Raw genomic sequence first — 20,889 nt, forward strand, 5'->3', positions numbered from 1 at the left:
ACTATCAAAAACCATCACCTTGTTTGTCACCTTTCATTTTTTCAAGCCTTTTGTGTTAGCCAGGTACTGAGCATGCAGGTGTGCAGAAAGAGCACCTCTCTGTTTGCACAGCTGCAAATGTTTATTGGGGACATGAAGGGGGATGTCTCACCTGAGGAGGGCAACATGAGGTGTCATAGGTGGAAGAAATAAAAATCTAGAATTTTCTGCAAAAACCAATGGGTTATAATCTTTAAAATTCAAGTTATTTTCTTAATATTGAGCTTTTTCTCAGACGTTTAAGTTCGTGAGTCAGAATTTTCAGATTACAACTCAAGATTTTGGGAAACATTTTAATCAGGTCTGCAGGCCTGACAAGGAGGATTTGCACTGCTGTGCTGTGTTTCAATCCTCCATACTTCATCTCTCACTTTAAACAACAGAGCAGAAACAGTGTAAAACTAAAAAAAACCTGATCTGGCTATCAAACCTACATAAGAATGACACAACACGTGGTAAATGTTGCAGCACGTCTAAAACAAAAATGATGCTTACCAACATAAACCACTATTCTCTGAACAGACACGATATAACCACTGATAACAAGTGTTTGTCTTCCTCAGTGACGTGTCATGCAGGCATGCAGGAGATAAATTAGAGATAAACGCAACACGTGTACGTGCACTTCGTGTTGCAGGAAGGCATTGATTTTCATACAGTCATGTAGTTGCATCTGTGGGGTGGAAGCATCTAGTGAGCATGCTCAGTTGTTTCTGATTCTTTATCAAGATGTAAAGAAGAAAAAATGACTTGGAAGGGCAGTTGATTGTTGATGCACAAGTATCTTCCACAGAAACTGCTTAACACACATCATATGGGGGTTCTAGTGTATACAGAGCTCATTATGTCACACAATGGAGGTTATGGTTGGTGGTAACTCAAAGACGTGTGAAACAGTGATTCTGTGAGGTAAATCATGAGAGCAAGAGAAATGTATGAGGCTGTACAGTAAGGGGTAGCTGTTAGCTGTCACTCAGCAGATAACAGAGGGGTGACAGAATAAAAGGGAAAACATAAACCTATGAGAATTTGAGACTAATCAGTGCAGGTAATGTTTTTCAATCTTCTCTCCTCCAGTTTTGAACTGTAGCCTCAGTTTCCTGCTTTTAGCTGACAAGAATGACACCCGTTGCGGTCTTCTGCTGCTGTAGTCTGCTACCAGACTGCTGTGCATCCAAAGATGCTTTTCTGCAAACCTTGGTTGTAACAAGATGTTATTTGGGTTACTGTCGGCATCAACAAGGCATTTTCGCACACAGAAGTGCCGCTCGCTGGATATTTTCCCTTTTTAGGCGGTTCTCTGTAAACACTAGAGATGTTTGTGTGCAAATATACAGTAGATCAGCGGTTTGTGAAATACTCAGACAAGCCTGGCACCAACAACCATGCCATGTTCACTGTCACCTTTCTTCCTCATTCCTCATTCTGATGCTCAGTTTGAACTTTAGCCATTTGTCTTAATATTATCTGCACGCATAAATGTACCCAGCTGCTGCTGAGTGATTGGCCGATCAGACATCTGTGGTAACAAGCGGTTGAACAAGTGTACCTAATGACATGGCATGTGAGTGGTTAAAAAGGGTCTATGTACAACAGCTGTTGAAGTTCTTTGCTTGTTTTTGTTTTTAAATAAATGTCATGGTAGAAAAATGAGTAAAGCTGTCACCTCATCATATTTTCTGCTATTCAGCAGATCTTACTTCCTTTATAAACACAGTTTTCCCAGACTTTAGGATAATAAATGTATACTTTGGTTTTAAGGAAGCTCCTCAGCTCAGCGATATGACCTAAATCAGACTTTACCCACACAGAAAAGCTTTAAAGGTGATGAGCTCATTGTCATTCATTTTGGATTTGTTGACACCGGATGTAGTGTAGGAGGTAGCAGCTCTCTTCCTGTCTTCGAGATAGACAAACTACCCCCCTTTTTTCCACCTCGAACCGTGGACGGAGACTTTTATTAAAAACCTGCAAATTTAAAAACAAATAATATCTTTTTTTTAAATTTGAGCTACTGAAAGAGAAATGCGTTACCAAACAGCCCAGCTTTCCACTTTACAAAGCCTGTCAGTGAGCAAAGTGAAAAAAATTTAGAAAAACTAGAAAAGGAGCGACAGAAAAACCCGTTCTGACGTCAGTGGAAATCCCCTTTATCTCCATTGTGACTCTGACAAAAGTCAACACCTAAATGTATTTTAAAACACATGTTCCGATGCGTGGTTTAATCACACAGTCGTATATTTTTGTCAAGCTTCACGTAAACAAAAGACAAAACCTATGAGCCCTCCTTTATTTGAATCAATAAAGGAGCATACCGTAAATTCTTTCTGTGTCCGGTAATTTTCCCTTGCAGCCGCGCACGGCCTCGGCAGGGTTATTATCATCAGGGTATTACTACAGGTGACCCAGTAAGAGGTAACCACCCGGGCCTCGCTCGCTGGTTTAGTTTCGGTTTTGTGCTCGGGGGTTTTCACCGGTTGGTATGATGTCCCTGCCCGGCGCTCACTGGCTTCCTCATCCGCCCGGCCCCTGCTGCCGCCGCCGCTACAGGGACGTGACTGTGAGCTGTGCTTCCGAGCAGTGAGCGTCGAGGAGCATGTGGTAAACTTTGGACCGCTTGCGTAGTTGTTTTTGTTTTACGGTTGCGGAAGACTGAAGGGGAGCTGCCGCCGCTGTTTCTCCTGGAAACGAAACTTTAACGGCGCGGATCGAGCTCACGTAAGAAAACGACACCGACGCGTTACTGTTATCGTTATTATTTGATGCTTTTATATATTTAGAAACCATTTTTTGTGTGTTCCGCTAAGAGAAGCGAGATCGTTTCCTGGAATTCAGATCTAATAGAAAAGCGTTTCCCAAACACTCAGGCAGGTCCTAATAGAGCCGAATCATCGGGCCATTGTTTACAGGCTGCTGCTAGATTACAGTTTATTTCTATAAATTAGATCTTTGGCTGGGTGGGAGCTGGAGTGGCGGATTGGCCGTTAAAGCGGATGTTTTGTATGGAGCTGGTAATACTATATGAGTCTTGTTTACATGAACTCCGATGATTTCAGGTACAAAGGTGGCGGAGACGTATTTGTAATGCTGTCATTCTGTGCCCCCTGCTTTGAAATGTGGGTAAGCCTGCATTACAGCGGGTGTTCCCCTAGCCGCTTGACTTGTTGCAGATGACTGTGAGTTACTATATGAGTATTTCCACAAAAAAAGGGGGGGAACGGTTCCCCTCCAGCCAAGACCTGCTGCATTCAAACACTGCCTCGGTATCACAGGGCTCCCATTATTTCCAGCTTCATATTTTAGTTGTTAGACTCTTCTAGAGCGTGTTTGCATCAGTTATACCCGTGTTTATTGATAACAGGCCATTGGAGCGTCCCTCAGTTTAGGATAGCTTTCTTCTCATTGGCTACATCTGGCAAACAGAAGGCTTGAGCAGAAAATATACACGTAAATGTCATTTTGAGTACACTGTAGTTGTTACATTTATTGTAATCTGGCCAAATGACACGTACTTGAATAGTGAGGATATTTTCCTTGATTTCTTATTATTTAAAATAAATGAACTGTTGATTTTATATATTTCACTTGCATTTTATTCAGAATTATTGCATCATGTTTATGAATTGTGTTTTTGAGTCTGCTTGAAATCTACACCCAATAAGCAAGTCGTAACGGCAAACCCTAGAAATTAAGTGATTGCAACCGCACAGGTATACATGCTGGTACCTGGTTGTGTCAGTTATTTTGTAGGTTCTATGCAGGCCCGACGCAGGGCTCTATGTTTAGGTTGAAGATAGACCGGGTTGCTAGTGACCTGCATCAGGTTGAGGTAGGGTTAGGTTTTCATAGGTCCTCTTTTTATGGATAAATGAGGAATGAGTATAAACATGGACAGCTCAGCTTGACAGGTTTGGAGGCAAGGCTGAGATGGTTTGGACACAAGCAGAGGAGGAAAAGAGGAAGACCGCAGAGGACGTTTTGGATAATAGTGATGGAGAACAGGCAGAAAGAGGGAGGCAACCTCTAAAGAGAGCATCTGAAGTAGGAAGAAGAAGAGTTATCCAGCTGATCTAGACCTCAGAAGCCTAACAGTTGAAACCACAAGCTATACTCTGAACTGGGTGAGCCAAGACCCTCAGGTTCCATGTGCAGTTTCAGGCTTGGAATAGGCTGACAACATTTACTAACCAGTAACTATTTTGATGGTAAACTGATTATGTTTAGATTTTGGACTATTGAAATATTTTTAGATATTTCTTTACATCATTTACGGTCGGAAGAGAGAAAAGGTCAGCATGTGACTGAGGTGTCCAAAAGCTGCACTGACTTGAAACTCCTGTCTTTCGCTGATGTCAGGAAAGATTCCCAGCAGAATGAAATAGAGGAAATGACAAGCTTCCCTCAGACGGGAAAATTCGTAACTGGTTTTCAGCAGGAGCTGCTTAAAGATAGTTAAAATCTACTGTGAGTTCTGGTTATCTCTCATGCTTTTTTTGGACTACGTGAGTTCACCTTTCTAAAACTGTAAACATCTTTTTACCCATGTTAGAAAAAAGCCAGCTGTAGTTATCCAAAACAACAGACACTCTAATAACTAAGATATTGACTGGCAGCAGTCTTAGTTTGTATGTTTTCTTCCTTTAACCTTTTTTAACCCGACGGATACTGAAATGTGTTTTTCGCAGTATGTTTGACCGTCTGTCACCAATTTAAGAAGAAAGGATGGATGACGAGAGAAGCGACGCAGGCGGAGGAGAGGCGGAGTTGGAGGATGAGTTTGCGTGCGCCGGGATGCTGCGGGGGTCTCTGACCTCCCTGCACAGCACGGTGGAGCGGATATTCAGTGTGGCGTTCAGCATCGGGGCAGACGATTTGCCTCACGGCAGCAACGGCCAAATATGGCTGAAACTGCGAGGGCCGAGCGCCAGTGTGAAAGCCGCCAAGGTGAGGCCCTGCTCTTGTTTATAATGCCCTATCAGTCCAGAACAGAGATAAGTTATTAGGCAGTGTGGCTCATAAACACGATGGAAGTTGACTTTGCCAGAGGTTGCTCTCTGCAGTAACCTCTGGCCAAGTCCAGTTTCACTTATCAGTAATTCTAACTGGTAACTGAAACTGGACTTGAGTTCACATTAGTGGTGCTAATTTTTCCTTATCCAGTGTTACTGCATTGATTTTAAGCTTTAGTTTAAAAAGTTGCCACAGCAGTGAAAGAAAACAAGCCAGAATACCATTTATGGGGAGCTTTAGCAGTTAAGTAGTAATCATCAGCTGATAGCTCAAGGGCCACTCTGTTACCAGAGTGGGAGGGGCGTGACGGTGGGAGGGGCGTGACGGTGGGAGGGGCGTGACAGTGACCCATATTTGCTTTATAACCACAACAAACTCACTGTGATGAATTATACACCTTCTATTTAGAGCTGGATCAGGTGACCTTAGTTACGTGTTTCTTTCTATTATTGTATCATCTTTACATTACAATATAAAGAGTCTTGAGGCCACTGTTGTTGTGATTTGCCTCCATATTAATAAAACTGAACTGAATTAATGTATGTGCTGTGACTTACTTAGAAATACTGCAAAGAGAGCCAGAGAGACATCAAAATGTCCAAAAAGCACACCTCGCTGCTGCTAATCAAGCAGGAGGGAGGTGCGAGATAAAGTGTGCGTCTGAGTAGTCAAATATTTGCGTACGGTAGCTGGAAATTATTTAAGAGCTGTGAAACTGAAGCGCTTTCATCACCCCTATTCTCATTTCTCGGCAATATCCCTTTTAAGGAATATTTGCCCGTTCGTTACTTTGAGCTTCTCATCACGATCTGTCATTTCAGGAGGCCTTTTCTTTCTCTTTTAGTGTTTAATCTTTCTTGCATCAACTTTCACGGGAAATCTTTTCTTCTTTATCCGAATCACAGCCTTTATCTCAGGGGCCGCCCGAGCCAGTTTTTGGCTTTTTTTTTGCCTAATCACTCAAGTAAACAAGTTTCCTGTGCAATCATTCTGATTTTACTGTTATTTCAGTATCGTCGACCGCCCTGCTTTCTCCATTGTGCACCATATTTCTGCATCCTCGTGCAGGGCTAACCCACTTTTGTCAGCTGTAAATTTAGTTGGGTTTTTTGTGTCTACAGTCTACTGAGTGTTAAGGTACCATTCCCAGGTAATGAGTCATCAAAGTTTTTTAAGTGTTGTTTCACCCGTTAGGTTTCAGTCCACATATGCAAGTGCCTGTTGACACATGCAGTCAGAAAGATTCGTTCACTCATACAAAGACTAGCAGACTGATGCACTGCAAAGTCAGTCGCTGTAGTGTAACAGTAGTAGCTGTAATCACACCATTGTCGGGCATATAGGCAGTTTGAGAAGACATGCAAACCATACGTAGGTGGACTTCCTCTTTGCTAAAGGCCATTTTGGGAGACGCAAATATCAGCTTGACTGAGTGATATGTCAGTGTATTGTGTTTTATTTATTTTTATATTGTTTTACTGTCCTGTTTTAGCTGTGTCTAAAAAAAATTCTCCTTCATGTGCAGACCGCAGCTGTGGATGTTCAAACGAGAATAGTAGGTGTAAAAATGACCAACGGAGGTGGAGATAGAGTGTCAGTCAGTGGATCTGCTGCAGCTGCTGTCAGCCAGATGATTTTATAAACATAAACTATAATAAACTGCTTATTACCTTTCCTGCTTTCTTTAACGTCCGCAGCTAGATTAGAGCGTGGACGTTGCAGACTTTGAAACTTTAGCACAAATAGGGGAAGGTGGATCTCCTGTGGATGGACTTCAGTGGGGTCAGGGTTCAGTCATTCGTACCCACCGCGTCGGTCTCTTTGTGCGCCAATGGTGACATCATCACACAGCCAGAGCCATTTATGCTCGCCACAGCTTTTGCAGCAACAGCAAATGGTACGAGGTTACAAAAATCTAGAGGTTCATCATCAGCCAAAACGAACTCTTGTTTGTTTTCCCCCTCGGTGCGATTCGTTTGTGCAGATGTGAACACGGTGATCACAGCAAAACAACTGCACCGAGACCATTTAGAGGAGGTGGTCTTGGCTCGGTCCCAAACAGACTACGAAGCGTGTTTATGGTGAGAACGTGATCTGACCTCAATCTGACTGCATGTTTGAGCTAAACGCCTTCGCGTAGCTAGATATGCTTTACGAAATGTAAAGTGTTTCCCAGATAAACACAAATTTATCCACGTTATCCACTAGGTAGTACACAATACCTAGACACATCCGGCTAGTAAGTGGACTGACCGTTCTCGTGCAGTCAGTCCTTTGGTGTCTCTGAACTTCCACCTTTCTCTCTAAGTGTAGAAAATAATCAAAACCTTAAATATTCCCAGCACGATGTATGGACAGAGCATTCAACTCTGGCTCTTCCCATGGAGCTTCTTTTTCATAATTACTAAAGTTTAACAACACTATTTTGTTTATTTTTTTCAGTTATTTGTGAAAGGAGTTGTGAACCAGGAGGAACAGCAGGAGATTAAGTATCCTGGGGTGCTTCACTGTGTCTTCTGCGGAGCCAAAGGCCTGTTCATGGACAGCCTGATCAAAAGCACCTCAGCACATATAGTGGTAAGAGCTCAACAACAGGCCGGTTTCACAGTATTAGTTACTATAGAGAGGCATTTGTTACACCTTTGTTTGTCTACTACATTGGTTCTCTAACCTTTTAATAACTTCATCATTACTGAATAGATATTTTTATTAAAGATGCACAAATTGTAGAAATCTGAGCTGATATTGATATTAGAATAACAACAGTTTTTTTTCTTTTTTTGTATTTATTTCCACTTTTGCCCCAAATAAGCAAAGAAATCCTCCTTATAAACAATACCTGATCTGTTTTAAAGTCTTTCAGTTTGTCATTGCCCAATTTTTAACGGGTAGCAACCAATGTGACACAACTGATGTGCATATAATTATGGGTATTAATGTCATGGTCATTTGGGGCATTTAATGATTTCTTTGAAGTGTTCTTTTTCCAGGGTGGGATAAGCACAGCATACATAATCTTTATTGACTTAAAAACAAGAATTGTGTTCACCAGTTTCAATTTGTTATGGATTTTCTCTAGTCATGATATCTAGAACCCACTGGGAGTGTACAGAAGTTCATTTCTGGGTCTCAGAGACTTAAAATGAAAAAAACACATTAAATGAAAGTAAAAAAGGTTTAAAGGGTGTAATACATTAACAAGCTTAGTGTGCCATTATTCACTGATGATGCAACAAAGTGACTAATAGTGTGATATCAAGAGATTACAGTCCTGTTATTCCAATAAGAAATCACATTATTAGTCAATATCAGTTTTACGCCATCAGATGGAAATGTGTCACACGCCTTCCACAAGTTAAAAACTGCCTTCAAAACTAAGACCGTGAAACAGTTTTTGGGAACTTCTGGTCTGTTCTTAAGACGACTTCTAGAACATAAAAATGCAACTCTGCATTCTGACAACTTTCTTTTTCAGTATGATTTGTTGCCCGTAAATTTCTTGGAACGTATCTTAATAATCTTACTTAAGAGGAAGAGGAAACTCCAGTAAGAATATTTTGAGGTCCCAGTTTTAATGTGTGTAAATGTTTAAATTAAGGCTTAAGGAGTGAGTTTTATGGGTGACTACCTGATTTCCAGGTAGGAGCTAAGTCCATGTCCATGCAGGACCGGAGGAGATGTGGCCCAGTAGTCTTGTCCATATGGTGCACTTTTGCTTTACTATGAGCTTGAGGTCGTCTGGCCATTCTCCTCTGACATCTGGCTTTTCAAACCACTGGCACCAATATCCATGCACATTCAAAATCACTTGCTTGGTTGATGCTTGGTTTGAACTTGAACGGGTTGTTGCCATGTGACTGGCTGATTAGACATCTGCTTTAATGAACAGTTGAACAAGTGTACCTAACAAAGTGCCCTGTAAGTGTATGTAACTGTACTGGCAGATTTCCACACCTGGAGAAGCCATAGACTGTAATGAAAACGTTGCCACCCTGACACCTACCATTGGCCTCTCCCATGGGTTCATAATTCCATGACTTAACTTTACCATTACAGCCGTCACCATCCTGCTTCCTTTTTTTATTTTCTCAGTCTTTTTTAAATAGATTCTGTATTTGAATATGAAGAATTTGTAGGCGAGAATGGTATTTACTCTGTTTGGAGTCTGCTTATAGTTTTGGTTGCACGCAGGTGAATCATCCAGTCTTTCAAGTAGTGATGGTTTATGTTGAAATGCAAATACTGAAATACTCATTGGATACTGTCAGACAATGATTTGTCTTTCTATTAAGTTTTTATTGAATTTTCATGCATTGTATGATATAATGGTCCGTGGATACAAGACCTGAAAATTAACAGTTGGTCCACAATCCATTAAAGGAAACAGCAAAGGCAAAATAAATAAATTAAACATTGATCTGTTTAAGTAGAACTCTTTTATTCTTTTGTTTTGGTCTTTTTTGGTCTAAATGATCTGTTATATTATTATTTTTCAGTCATTGGTAGAACTCAGATTAATGCCTTTCTGTCTTTCTCCTACCAAATCAGGTCGGCTCTCCAGGATTCCTGCTCATATCTGGCCTGGTGGAGCCGGTGGTGCGAGCCTACTCTCTTATTACAGACCTGGTAGAGAGGTATGAGGGCACACAGTCCAAGCGCATGGGGGACGGAGGCTCAGGTGAGTCCCTGGATTCACGACGGGCCTTTAAAACTCTGGTGGAGAAGTGGGAAGACAGGCACATCCTGGATCTTCTTGTGCTGCCAGGATCAGTAAAGGAAATCCTGTTGGACTTGGTGAAAGAAACGGGACTTGGATCAAGCCCTAGTTCATCACTGACTGATGTAAATACAGAGGCAAGGCCACATGGGGATTCAGAGGACAGGTCTAAAATACCCAGTGCCCTAAAGCAAACAGTCCCTGATTCTTCTACCACTACTGAGCGATGGGCTGAAGGGATGGCTGCAGGCGCAGGAAATGACTTTGCAAATAAAGACTCCTTCCAGGCCTTTTCCATGTCTGCAGGCACCCGAGGGAGGGCAGAGGGTGCTGAGGAAAGACCCGCGCATTCACCACAGGAGGTGGGAGAAGAGCACTTGGGCCAAGCAACAGCATCCGGGAAGGAAAAAGAGCAGGAGTTGCAGCTGTCGATGGGAAACAAGGAGTTTTGGCTTCTTTTGAAATTCTTTACCGCCATGGGATACACAGAGGAGGTTGTGAAACGAGTGCTTGCCAGAACAGGACCTAAAGAGGCATCGCAGATTCTGGACTTAGTTCAACAGGAGCAGGACCGCAGTGACCAAGAGCAGAGGAATCGGGTTCTCCCAAACCCAAAGAGGGAAGGCGCTGTCGACCTGAATCAGACAGAGAAAAACCGACCCTGTGAAACAGAACACAGAGAAGATGGGGGAGAAATAGCAGGAGGCGGTGGAGCCATACGTAGCGATGGAGAAACAGAAGAAGGACGAGAGGGGGAAGACGCAACAGGGGATGCAAGACACAATCAGGGAAAAGTCAGCGCAGACGTAATGAATAAAGAGCAAGAGGAAGACTTTGTGCTGGGGGTGTTGAAGAAAGCGGCAGCCAGCTGTGGGTACCCCGAACAGAACGTAACCAAACTGTACAACTTGTTGCCTGATGGATCGACTCACCAGCTGCTCCTGCAGCTGCAGAAAGAGGGAGTCAAAGAGGCAGGAGCCTTCAGAGAAGGACCGAGAGAGATGGATGATGTGGTCTTGGACACTGGCGGGTCAAAACTTCAAATAATACCAGAACTTCAGCCTTATACACCTCCAGAAGAGAGAGAATTCGATGGGCGAGAAAAGATAAGGGTGTCAAGGATTGATAGTAGTGTCCCTATTGAGGGACAAGATATTTGGAATAATAAACCCCAGCAGTCACCGGTGACCTTGTACACCTCACAGCAAAAGCAACACCAGCCTTCAAAGTCACAAACTCCTCACCACATCATCCTACCTGGGGTCAAAGGGCCACCAATGCCTACTTATGCCTCATCCATGGATCCTCAGCTCACCAATTTCCAATCTCATAAGCAACAAGGCAACACCAACTACTTGCCTAATCCATCTGCCACAAAACAGAATCATCATGCTCAGAACAATGGCTCAAAGCACTCCTTTAAGCAAGCCCTTCAAGCTCCTCAGCCTTTATTCCCTGGCACGAAGGACTCGTCTCCCACCAGAGCGAGGGACAAACGGGGTTTCGTGTCTACTCCTTCAGTGGTGGTGACAGGAGAGCAGCGATTCTTGGAGAGCCTGCAGATCCCCTTTGAACTCAAGCTGACAGACCAGCCCGGAGACCCAACACTGAGGACGATCATAATTGATGGGAGTAACGTGGCTATGAGGTAAGAATTACAGCAAATAAATCTCGTACTGGGAAAATGTGGTAAAGTATACAATAGAGTAGAAGATTTATTTTGGTGGGGTGTTTATGAGAAGGGAATATGAGAACAGGAAATATAGATAGTCCTGTTAGGCCAAATGTGAAGGACTTCTTGAGAATTTGAAAACATATTTAGAAATGAGGATCTACTCTTTGTGTCCTTTTGCTCTAAAAGCAAAAGCTTAAAATGAAAGATATAGTTATTATTCCAGCTTAGTGGTACATTATGCCACAGTTTATGAATGTGCATGATTAGTTGAGTGCATGTTTACACATTTAAACATGTTATAACAATGGAATTGTGCATTAATAAGATACCCATGCTGCAGTGGGCCTCTGTAAACTTTCCAGGAATGGTGATTGTATTTTCTCATGTAATAGATGGTAAAGGAACACCTGTGGCTGATGTGTAGACTCTGTTTAAAGATTTATAAAGTTGTGATGGCAGTGTGTTCATTAATAATTGTAGTCTGCGATGAGCTTACCTACCCAGCGAGTGGGAGCAGGAAGATAAACTGACCCAGAACTATTGGCGAAGCATGACGTTTACACAGAAACACAAAGCGAAGGGAAGGAACAGAGATCTATGCATGTAGGTGCTAAACAGTTTTTTTTAAAGGGTTTGATGGGTAAGAGTAGGCACCATCAACAAATGCATATGCTGCAGTCATTTTTACCTCAGAGCTGGGAGTTGCATTGGTCCCGATTTGACCGTGTTACACAGTTATGACCCGGCTCAAAAGCCGCAACAAAAAAGAGAGGAGACGAATACCAGATTGTAGGTGAGAAGAGGTTTTAATCCTAAAATGCATAGCAGGTTGGCTAACATGGCTGGTACCACCAAGGCACGGCTGGTGAGGCTTTTTGAAAGCCTGCCTCAGATATGCTTTTATCAACACCTGACTAGGTGTGGCCAATTACCACCAGCTGAACACACTGAAGAGATTAGGGGCTGCAGAGGGACGTAGCAACACATTTTGGTTTCTTCGAACTGCATGGGTAAAGCCTGATGCTCTTCATATGGCTTATTTGGTGAACCACAAATACACGATAGTGGTAATAGCGAGTGCTAGTTTTGCAGTTTCACTACTGTTTTGCTATCCTGGATTGGGAAGTCTGGTTTGGTGGGCCTTCTCTGACTTTTCGAGTGGAAATTCCAACTTGAAGGGTTATTCTGGTGGGAAATATAAGTGCAACATATCATCAGAGATACAGATGTCAAACAAAGGGGTGATAAGGTCACAAGGTCCGATACTGCAGGGGATTAGGAACTGTTTCGTGATTAGCATAGTGACATGTAGCCTAGTTCCTCTTAGATGTATTTTTATCTGTTGCTTTTGATTGGACAGCACAATCGTTCCAGGAACTGGAAGTCAGCATATTATTCTTCACTGCACTTCAACTTCAATGTTAATGTTTGTTGGAGACACACATAGTGATAAAAGAGAAAGAAAGTCCAGTGAACTGTGATCATATGAAGCATTATTTGTAACACTTTAATGGCAATCTTCATTTTTCCACAGTCACGGACTGGGTCATTTCTTCTCCTGTCGGGGAATTGCTCTGGCTGTACAGCACTTCTGGGACCGAGGCCATCGTCAAATCAGCGCCCTAATTCCACAGTGGAGGCAAAAGAGCGACCCCAGGGTCAAAGGTAACGCTTTAAAACTTAATGTGTTGCTGAAATTGAACTCTTGTCAGTGTCAGGAGAGTGTCATAACGTTATCACATAATGATGTTCTCTTCTCTCACACGTAGCACACAGCAGGAAATGTGAGCAGTTTTTTTATTACTGGAATACACTTGGTTTAAGTTTTGACTTACAGACATGTGAAAAAGAAAGTCTTTCACATGACTGTGTGAATAATTAGGTACACCCAATGAATTGTTGACTTTATCAGTCTCTCATATCATTGTGGAGGAATTTTGGCCCACGTAACAAAATTGCTTCAGTTCGTTGAGGTTTTCAGGCATGAGTTGGTGCACAGCTCTGTTGAGGTCTATTCACAACATTTCAGTCGGGTTAAAGTCTGGAGCTTTTCACAGCACCTTGATTTTTTTCTTTTTCAGCTATTTTGTTGTAGATTTGCTGCAAGTGCTTTCTATCTAACATTCACATGCATTCATACCCCGATGGATGCTTCTATCTATGGATGTTAGCATCCATAGATAGAAGCTTGGGCAACATGCCCAAGGATATTAGCAGATGAGCTGCTCTACCTCCTGGGCTACAGCCAACCCCATGCTGTGCATTATGGTATTATATTAGCATCTACACCAGAAATCTTGTTGTTTTTTCAGATGTAGCCTTTTAAATCTAAGCTGTGCTGTCATGTTCTTTTTAGAGAGATGAGTCTTTCTTCTGGCCGCCCTTAGAAAACAAACCATACTTATTTAGTCTTTTTCTAACTGTGCTGTCACGAACTTGCTAACTGAGCCCTGTAGAGTCTGTAGAGATGTAGAGATGTAGAGATGTAGCCATTGGTTGTTGTTTTTTTTGTGTGGTTTTTTTTTTTTACAGTTTCTGTGGATAAATTATTATTATTCAAGTCATTACATTTTTGTCATCATAAGTGAATGCCTGGCTAATCTGGCTCAGCTGTAGAGCAGAGGTTTCAGGGGGCAGTGCCAGGAGAGACTAGTATGCGTTTTCGGTGTCCCATTTAACACAGTAGCATCCTCGGGCTGGGAGAGAACCTCACGGGTGGCAGCTGGAGAAGCCAGAAGGACTGAGCGAAAACTGGGCATTATTTGAGAAGACAACTTTAAAAAGTGGAAGTCAACAAGAAAATAAAGAACACAGGCAAAGCCGAGCACTGTGTCCAAGTGTTTGTGTGCTGGGAAAAACCTGCTAGACTATTGAAGCATGAAGGGTGTATTTAATTTTTCAGAGCACTGGTGTAGGTAGGAGAGCTGTGTAAGCCGAGAGCATGCAGCTCTCAGCTTACATGACACCTTCCTGCTTTTACTGCCAGAGTTTACTGGCCAATACTTCCTTCTGTTCTCACATAGTTGCCACAAAGGAGCTGACAGGTTAAAGTCAGATAAATATAAAGCACTGGAAGAGTGACGTGTGTAGACTTTAGGGCCCCAGCTAAGAAAAATCTTGATTTATGATTCATTTCTTGGTTATTTTTTTGTTGAAGTAAGAAACTTAGTTTAGTCTGTCAGAGGTAACAAATGTGTTGCATAAGACACCGTGTCTCCGATCACAATCGAACCAGCAACTTTTGCTTGCTAAGCAGATGTGTTAAACTCAGTTAATAAAAACAAAGCTTTACTGTTGATGAAGCTCAATTTAAATGAGTGATTGAAACTGCAGCTTTAGAAAATATTTCACTAAAAGGTTTAATTCCAAAAATTCTACTTCATGGCTATAACTTCCGCTCTATGAGTGTGTAGCTAGCATCTCATTGGGGTCAGGCTGTGACCCCATTGTTGTGCGTGTTTGCTCCTTGCTCCTGCTAACTCTGGATTCTGCAAAAGACTTCAAACGAGAAAACAAGTCATGCTTGGTGAATGCAGACTTCATGTGAGCTTTCAGCATGCGTGTGGGTGTTTCCCCTCATAGCAGACTGCTTCGTAAACAAAGAGTTGTTTGTGTCTGTCTCCCAGAGAAGCACTATCTGACAGAGCTGCAGCAGCTGGGCCTGCTCTCCTACACACCATCCAGAGAGGTCCAAGGCAAGAGGATCAGCTCGTATGATGACAGGTACAAGACACTGAGATATTGTTTTGTTTACACAACCCATCACATTTCATGTGGTTTTGTTGCTGTACACACTCCAGTCTATCTGGATACAGTTCAGATAAGCCAAAAATTGATACCCATGTCTTTGTGTTTATGCAGAATGATACTGCAGCACGCACAGAAGACAGGCGGAGTGATCGTGACCAACGACAACCTGAGGGACCTCTTGGACGAGTCCCCCGTATGGAGGGACATCATTAAAAAGAGGTAGGGCAGTGCTGCGCAGTCAGGGGGACTGAAATTTTGATTTGCACTGAAATGGTTTCACTCACATTTACCAAATGTAATAAAAAATCAGTCTCCGGACGTTTTTGTCCATTTTTATCTAAAAGATCCAAAAAGTTGGGTTGACAGAAAATACTGTCAATACCCTACACAATGTTTTTCACTAAATACATTTTTCCTCTGTGATCTGTTGCTGCTCGTCCAGTCTTCTTCAGTACACTTTTGTCGGGGATCACTTCATGGTCCCTGATGACCCTCTTGGAAGAGGAGGGCCTCACCTGGATGACTTCCTGCGTTCAGAGCATAGGTAACAGACCCAAGATATCCGATCTTATCCAATCCTTTGAGAATAATTTCACATGATGCTTCATTTTCCTTCTCAACATCTTTCAGGAGTCCAAATCCAGGAAATCACTCTTTTGCTGGCTCGGCCTCATCTTTCAGTTCCTCCAAACAGCCACGCTCCCAAACAGAGGTCATCAACTTCCGTGACCGAACACTAGGGGGCGCACTGGACGCTTTGGGAGCAGCTGGCAGGGGTAGAGGGAGAGGGGCAAGGAAAGGGATGGGACATGGGACAGAAGCAGAAGCAGTATGGTGCTACAGGTCATGGCCAGGGGGTCCGGACCGAGAGGAGTCCTGAAGAAACAGCCAGCCTGAGAGAGCAGCTCTGTCAGGTTTTCCCTAATCAGGACAACATGGTGACGCTGGTGCTGCAGTGCCACTCGGCAGAGACGGACATCAATGTGCTGTCTGATCTGATTTTGGAGCAGCAATCAACAAACTAGAAGTCTCTCAGTTCTAGTGTTTCACCATAGAGTTTTCTCACAGAGTTGTTATTCATTTTCTCGTGTGACTATAGACTCTATGTAAAAGATGGATTTTAGCAACTGTGACATCATCCATTGGTTTGTGGTTTGTTTTTTTTAATCAGAACCAATGAAGGTGAAGTGGATTTAGCTGAGAAAATTAGAATATTGTACACTCAGTTTTGGCCAGTGTTGCCAACTTAGCGACTTTGTCACTATATATAGCGAGTTTTCAGGCCCCCTCAGCATCTTTTTTTCTAAAAAGCGACTAGCGACAAATCTGGCAACTTTTGGTGGTGTTATTAGGAAGACTTAGAACCACTTTTTGATGTGAAAGCACGTATCACTCTTTCTCTCATCAAGCAGCGGATGTCACCATGGGCACCTCGCCTGTGCCAAAGCGCTCACAGGTGACGGATTGTTGTCACGCAGCAGTCGCAACCCAGCTGCTGTCAGAGCAGGAGATGTTGACCCCCTACGCCTCCAAAACTGCAAATGAATGGCACATGAGTGACTGACTGTAACACAGTCAGTTCTTCTTTTGCTCAAACTTTTTGCAAATCACAAAGTTTAAAGCTACTTAAAAACACACACACACACAAAATAATTCTGCCAGAGTGCCTATTTCAGGTCACTTTTGCCAGTACCCAGCCCAGACACAGGAGGTGGGTTAGAATTGTGGCATAAAAAAACACAATAATTGCTAAAAGAAATTTAATTTGTAGTTCTAAATATATTCTAAATTAATTTATTGTGTTTTTTACTCACTTTATGTCTCTTCCACGATATTTCTGTCTCCTACAACATAGGTTACAAGTACATAAGCATGACCAATTGTGCAAATTAGGTAATGACGTTATTTAGCAACTTCTAGCAACTTTTAGGACAGCCAATAGCGATTTTCCTTACTGAGGAGTTGGCAACACTGGTTTTGGCTTCACATTTCAAATTCGGAGGTTACATCCATCTCCCATATACAGTCTGTATGGATATAGCACAACAGCAACTACAAAGATAGATAGATAGATAGATAGATAGATAGATCCTTAATTAAAGCTAAAACTAGACCAGCTCTATCAACTGAACCAGAAAAATCCCTCAGTGATTGTCAGTTCATTATTTGTGTTTGTTGTTTTGATTTTTCTTTCAGAACTATACAGATGTATTATTCTTCTACATTTATGCATTGCTGTCAGTGTTTATTGTGTATTTTATGTTAGTCTGATTTCTGTCAAAGCACCAGTAAAACTGAAGACATTCCAGTGTAGCTTTAATGCCAAATACTGGCATGCTAACACACCAAACTAATGTGAATATATGGTTAATACATTAGTTAGCATTCTGACGCATTAAATTAACATCCAAAAATTTGGTCAAGACATAAGTTAGGATGCTAAATCACCTAATTGACACACAAACATATGGTTAACGCCTTAGTTAGCTTGCTAATTACCAAACTAACACATTAGCATGAATATATTAGCTAGAATGTTAACATACATAGTTAGCGTTTTAGCATGCAAAAACACCAAATTAACATTTTGGTTCTCACACACCAAATTAATGTAAATATATATAAACATATTGGTTAGCATGCTAATATTGACATTTAGCTTTAGTACAGCTTCCTAGGTTTAAGTTGGTTTTATGGTTGAGCAGAGGTAGCAGGGACTGCCTGTCCACCTGCAGTGAGCGCTGTTGTCAGATGGAGGCAGTGTACAAGGTATGTTACCGCCATTGTGCAGGCTACTTTTGTTTGTCTGTGAGCGAATTTTTTACATACAGAGAGCTGAAGTGAAACCGAGTGTTAAAAACTATGAAAATATTACTGCAGCCACTGTCTGTGCTATTCGTGCTTTATTTTTTTAGTCATTTTTCGAGGTTCTCCGATTCCTGGTGAATTCTTCTATTGCTCCCTTCTCTATTCCAGCCCACTTGTCAACCAGTCAGCATTCTGCAGTTGCAAATATCATCCACTTACAGCGACCTGCAGTCTAGATCTCAAAGGACTGCATGGGAGAGCGTCTTGGGTGGGGGAAAACCCCCCTGTTTGACCAAAAGCTGTACGCAGATGGACACATTTGTGACCATAAAACCAGCCTTAGAGACACTAGCTCAGCAACAGAGTCTTATTTTTATTTTTTTGTATTTTTATAAGACCAATATAGTCATTGTGTAATGACACCTATTAACTATCTTTCTCCGGGTAGTTTTAACTCTGGGAAAACGATTGTGAATCCCATATGGTATCATAACAGAGCCATTTTATAAACAGTTAGTCTGCCTTGGGTAATATAAAATTACATATTTTGTGTATTTTTCTGTTGTTTTTCCTTTAATTTTACAGCCACCGGTTTACTTAGAAAATAGGTTGAAAGATTTCTATCAGAGGCAGTTGGCACTGAGAATAGATTTTTGGATATACAGTAACTGGTGTAAGAGAGTGTGTCATGCTGAGAAAGTAAAAACCCAACTTTGCAAAAATCTGCACAATTATATATTTTAACTTATTTTAATTAGGTCTTTTGTTTCGCATAACTTTGGTTATGAGTCTATAATTATATCTTTAAGGTATGTCTGGATGAAGAAATTAAGAGCAAACCAAAACATGGAAAATTCATTCTTCATCCAAATGTCATTGTTAATGTGGGCTACTTCAGTGTGAGTAAATAGCCGTAATCTTATTTGTATTGTTAATATTTATATATTTTATTCATGTTCGTAATTAAAATATTTTTTTAAATGGTGTTTCTATTGTCCTCTGTCAATTTCTGTCCTGTGTCCATCAGGATGTATTGTTCTCCAGCTAAAGCGAGGGAGTATGTAATCAATTGCGTTTGTTTGTCTGTCCGTCTGTTTCTTAGCAGTCTGGTTTTTGAGATATCATTTTTGAAATTTTGTGTGACGGTAGATTGCTAAAAACAGCTGTATATTACCCACAGCTTACTCGATCATCTTCAAACCTCACAACAATAATCCAGGCCTTGGGAGATGTAAGGCCTAGGAGGGCTAAGCATTTGATCTTAACCTTCATTGTTCGTCCCCAAGATCAAAGCTCACCTTCAAGAAATATATGAAGAAACCGTCCATCCATCTTTGTGCTCTTTATCCAGGGCCGGGTCGCGGGGGCAGTGGCCTAAACAGAGAGGTCCAGACCTCCCTCTCCCCAGCCACCTCCTCCAGCTTGTCCGGGGAACACCCAGGCATTCGCAGGCAAGCCGAGAGATATAATTTCTCCAGCGTTTCCTGGGTCTGACCAGGGGCTTCCTCCTGGTGGGACTTGCCCGGAACACCTCACCCAGGAGGCGCCCAGGGGGTATATTTGTCAGTTGCCCGAACCACCTCAGCTGGCTCCTTCCAATGCGAAGAACAGCAGCTCTACTCTGAGCCCCTTTCGGATGGACAAGCTTCTCACCCTATCTCTAAGGGAGAGGCCAGCCACCCTTCAGAGGAAGCTCATTTCCACCGCTTGTATCCGCGATCTCATTCTTCCAGTCACTACCCACAGCTCGTGACCATAGGTGAGGGTAGGGACGTGGCTTGCAAAAGTATTCAGCCCCCTTGAACTTTCCCACATTTTGTCACATTACAGCCTCAAACATGAATCAATTTTATTGGAATTCCTCGTGAAAGACCAATACAAAGTGGTGTACACGTGAGAAGTGGAACGAAAATCATACATGATTCCAAACATTTGTTACAAATAAATAACTGGAAAGTGGGGTGTGCGTAATTATTCAGCCCCCTGAGTCAATACTTTGTAGAACCACCTTTTGCTGCAATGACAGCTGCCAGTCTTTTAGGGTATGTCTCTGCCAGCTTTGCACATCTAGAGACTGAAATTCTTGCCCATTCTTCTTTGCAGAACAGCTCCAGCTCAGTCAGATTAGATGGACAGCGTTTGTGAACAGCAGTTTTCAGATCTTGCCACAGATTCTCGATTGGATTTAGATCTGGACTTTGACTGGGCCATTCTAACACATGGATATGTTTTGTTTTAAGCCATTCCATTGTTGCCCTGGCTTTATGTTTAGGGTCGTTGTCCTGCTGGAAGGTGAACCTCCGCCCCAGTCTCAAGTCTTTTGCAGACTCCAAGAAGTTTTCTTCCAAGATTGCCCTGTATTTGGCTCCATCCATCTTCCCATCAACTCTGACCAGCTTCCTGTCCCTGCTGAAGAGAAGCACCCCCAGAGCATGATGCTGCCACCACCATATTTGACAGAGGGGATGGTGTGTTCAGAGTGATGTGCAGTGTTAGTTTTCCACCACACATAGCGTTTTGCATTTTGGCCAAAAAGTTCCATTTTGGTCTCATCTGACCAGAGCACCTTCTTCCACATGTTTGCTGTGTCCCCCACATGGCTTGTGGCAAACTGCAAACGGGACTTCTTATGGTTTTCTGTTAACAATGGCTTTCTTCTTGCCACTCTTCCATAAAGGCCAACTTTGTGCAGTGCGCGACTAATAGTTGTCCTATGGACAGATTCCCCCACCTGAGCTGTAGATCTCTGCAGCTCGTCCAGAGTCACCATGGGCCTCTTGGCTGCATTTCTGTTCAGCGCTCTCCTTGTTCGGCCTGTGAGTTTAGGTGGACGGCCTTGTCTTGGTAGGTTTACAGTTGTGCCATACTCCTTCCATTTCTGAATGATCGC

At 42.4% G+C, this 20,889-nt stretch overlaps 1 protein-coding gene across 2 annotated transcripts; it reads left to right on the forward strand.

Annotated features, from left to right (window-relative positions):
• Positions 1–1,868: 1,868 nt before the first annotated feature.
• Positions 1,869–18,985, forward strand: khnyn (KH and NYN domain containing). 2 transcript variants are annotated; one of them, XM_040038294.1, is made up of 9 exons: positions 1,869–2,757; positions 4,725–4,983; positions 7,492–7,626; positions 9,598–11,414; positions 12,976–13,106; positions 15,068–15,164; positions 15,303–15,410; positions 15,634–15,735; positions 15,822–18,985. In XM_040038294.1, exons 2-9 carry the CDS (start codon positions 4,762–4,764, stop codon positions 16,069–16,071), a joined length of 2,862 nt encoding a protein of 953 aa, XP_039894228.1. In that variant the 5' UTR covers positions 1,869–2,757; positions 4,725–4,761; the 3' UTR covers positions 16,072–18,985. The 2 variants fall into 2 exon arrangements, with proteins under 2 accessions (XP_039894228.1, XP_039894229.1); XM_040038295.1 differs by lacking the exon at positions 1,869–2,757 and having other exon boundaries at positions 2,764–4,983.
• Positions 18,986–20,889: the final 1,904 nt, after the last annotated feature.

The sequence above is a fragment of the Simochromis diagramma genome, unplaced genomic scaffold (assembly GCF_900408965.1).
Source record: "Simochromis diagramma unplaced genomic scaffold, fSimDia1.1 OVJJ01000413.1, whole genome shotgun sequence".
In the NCBI taxonomy this organism is placed as follows: Eukaryota; Metazoa; Chordata; class Actinopteri; order Cichliformes; family Cichlidae; genus Simochromis; species Simochromis diagramma.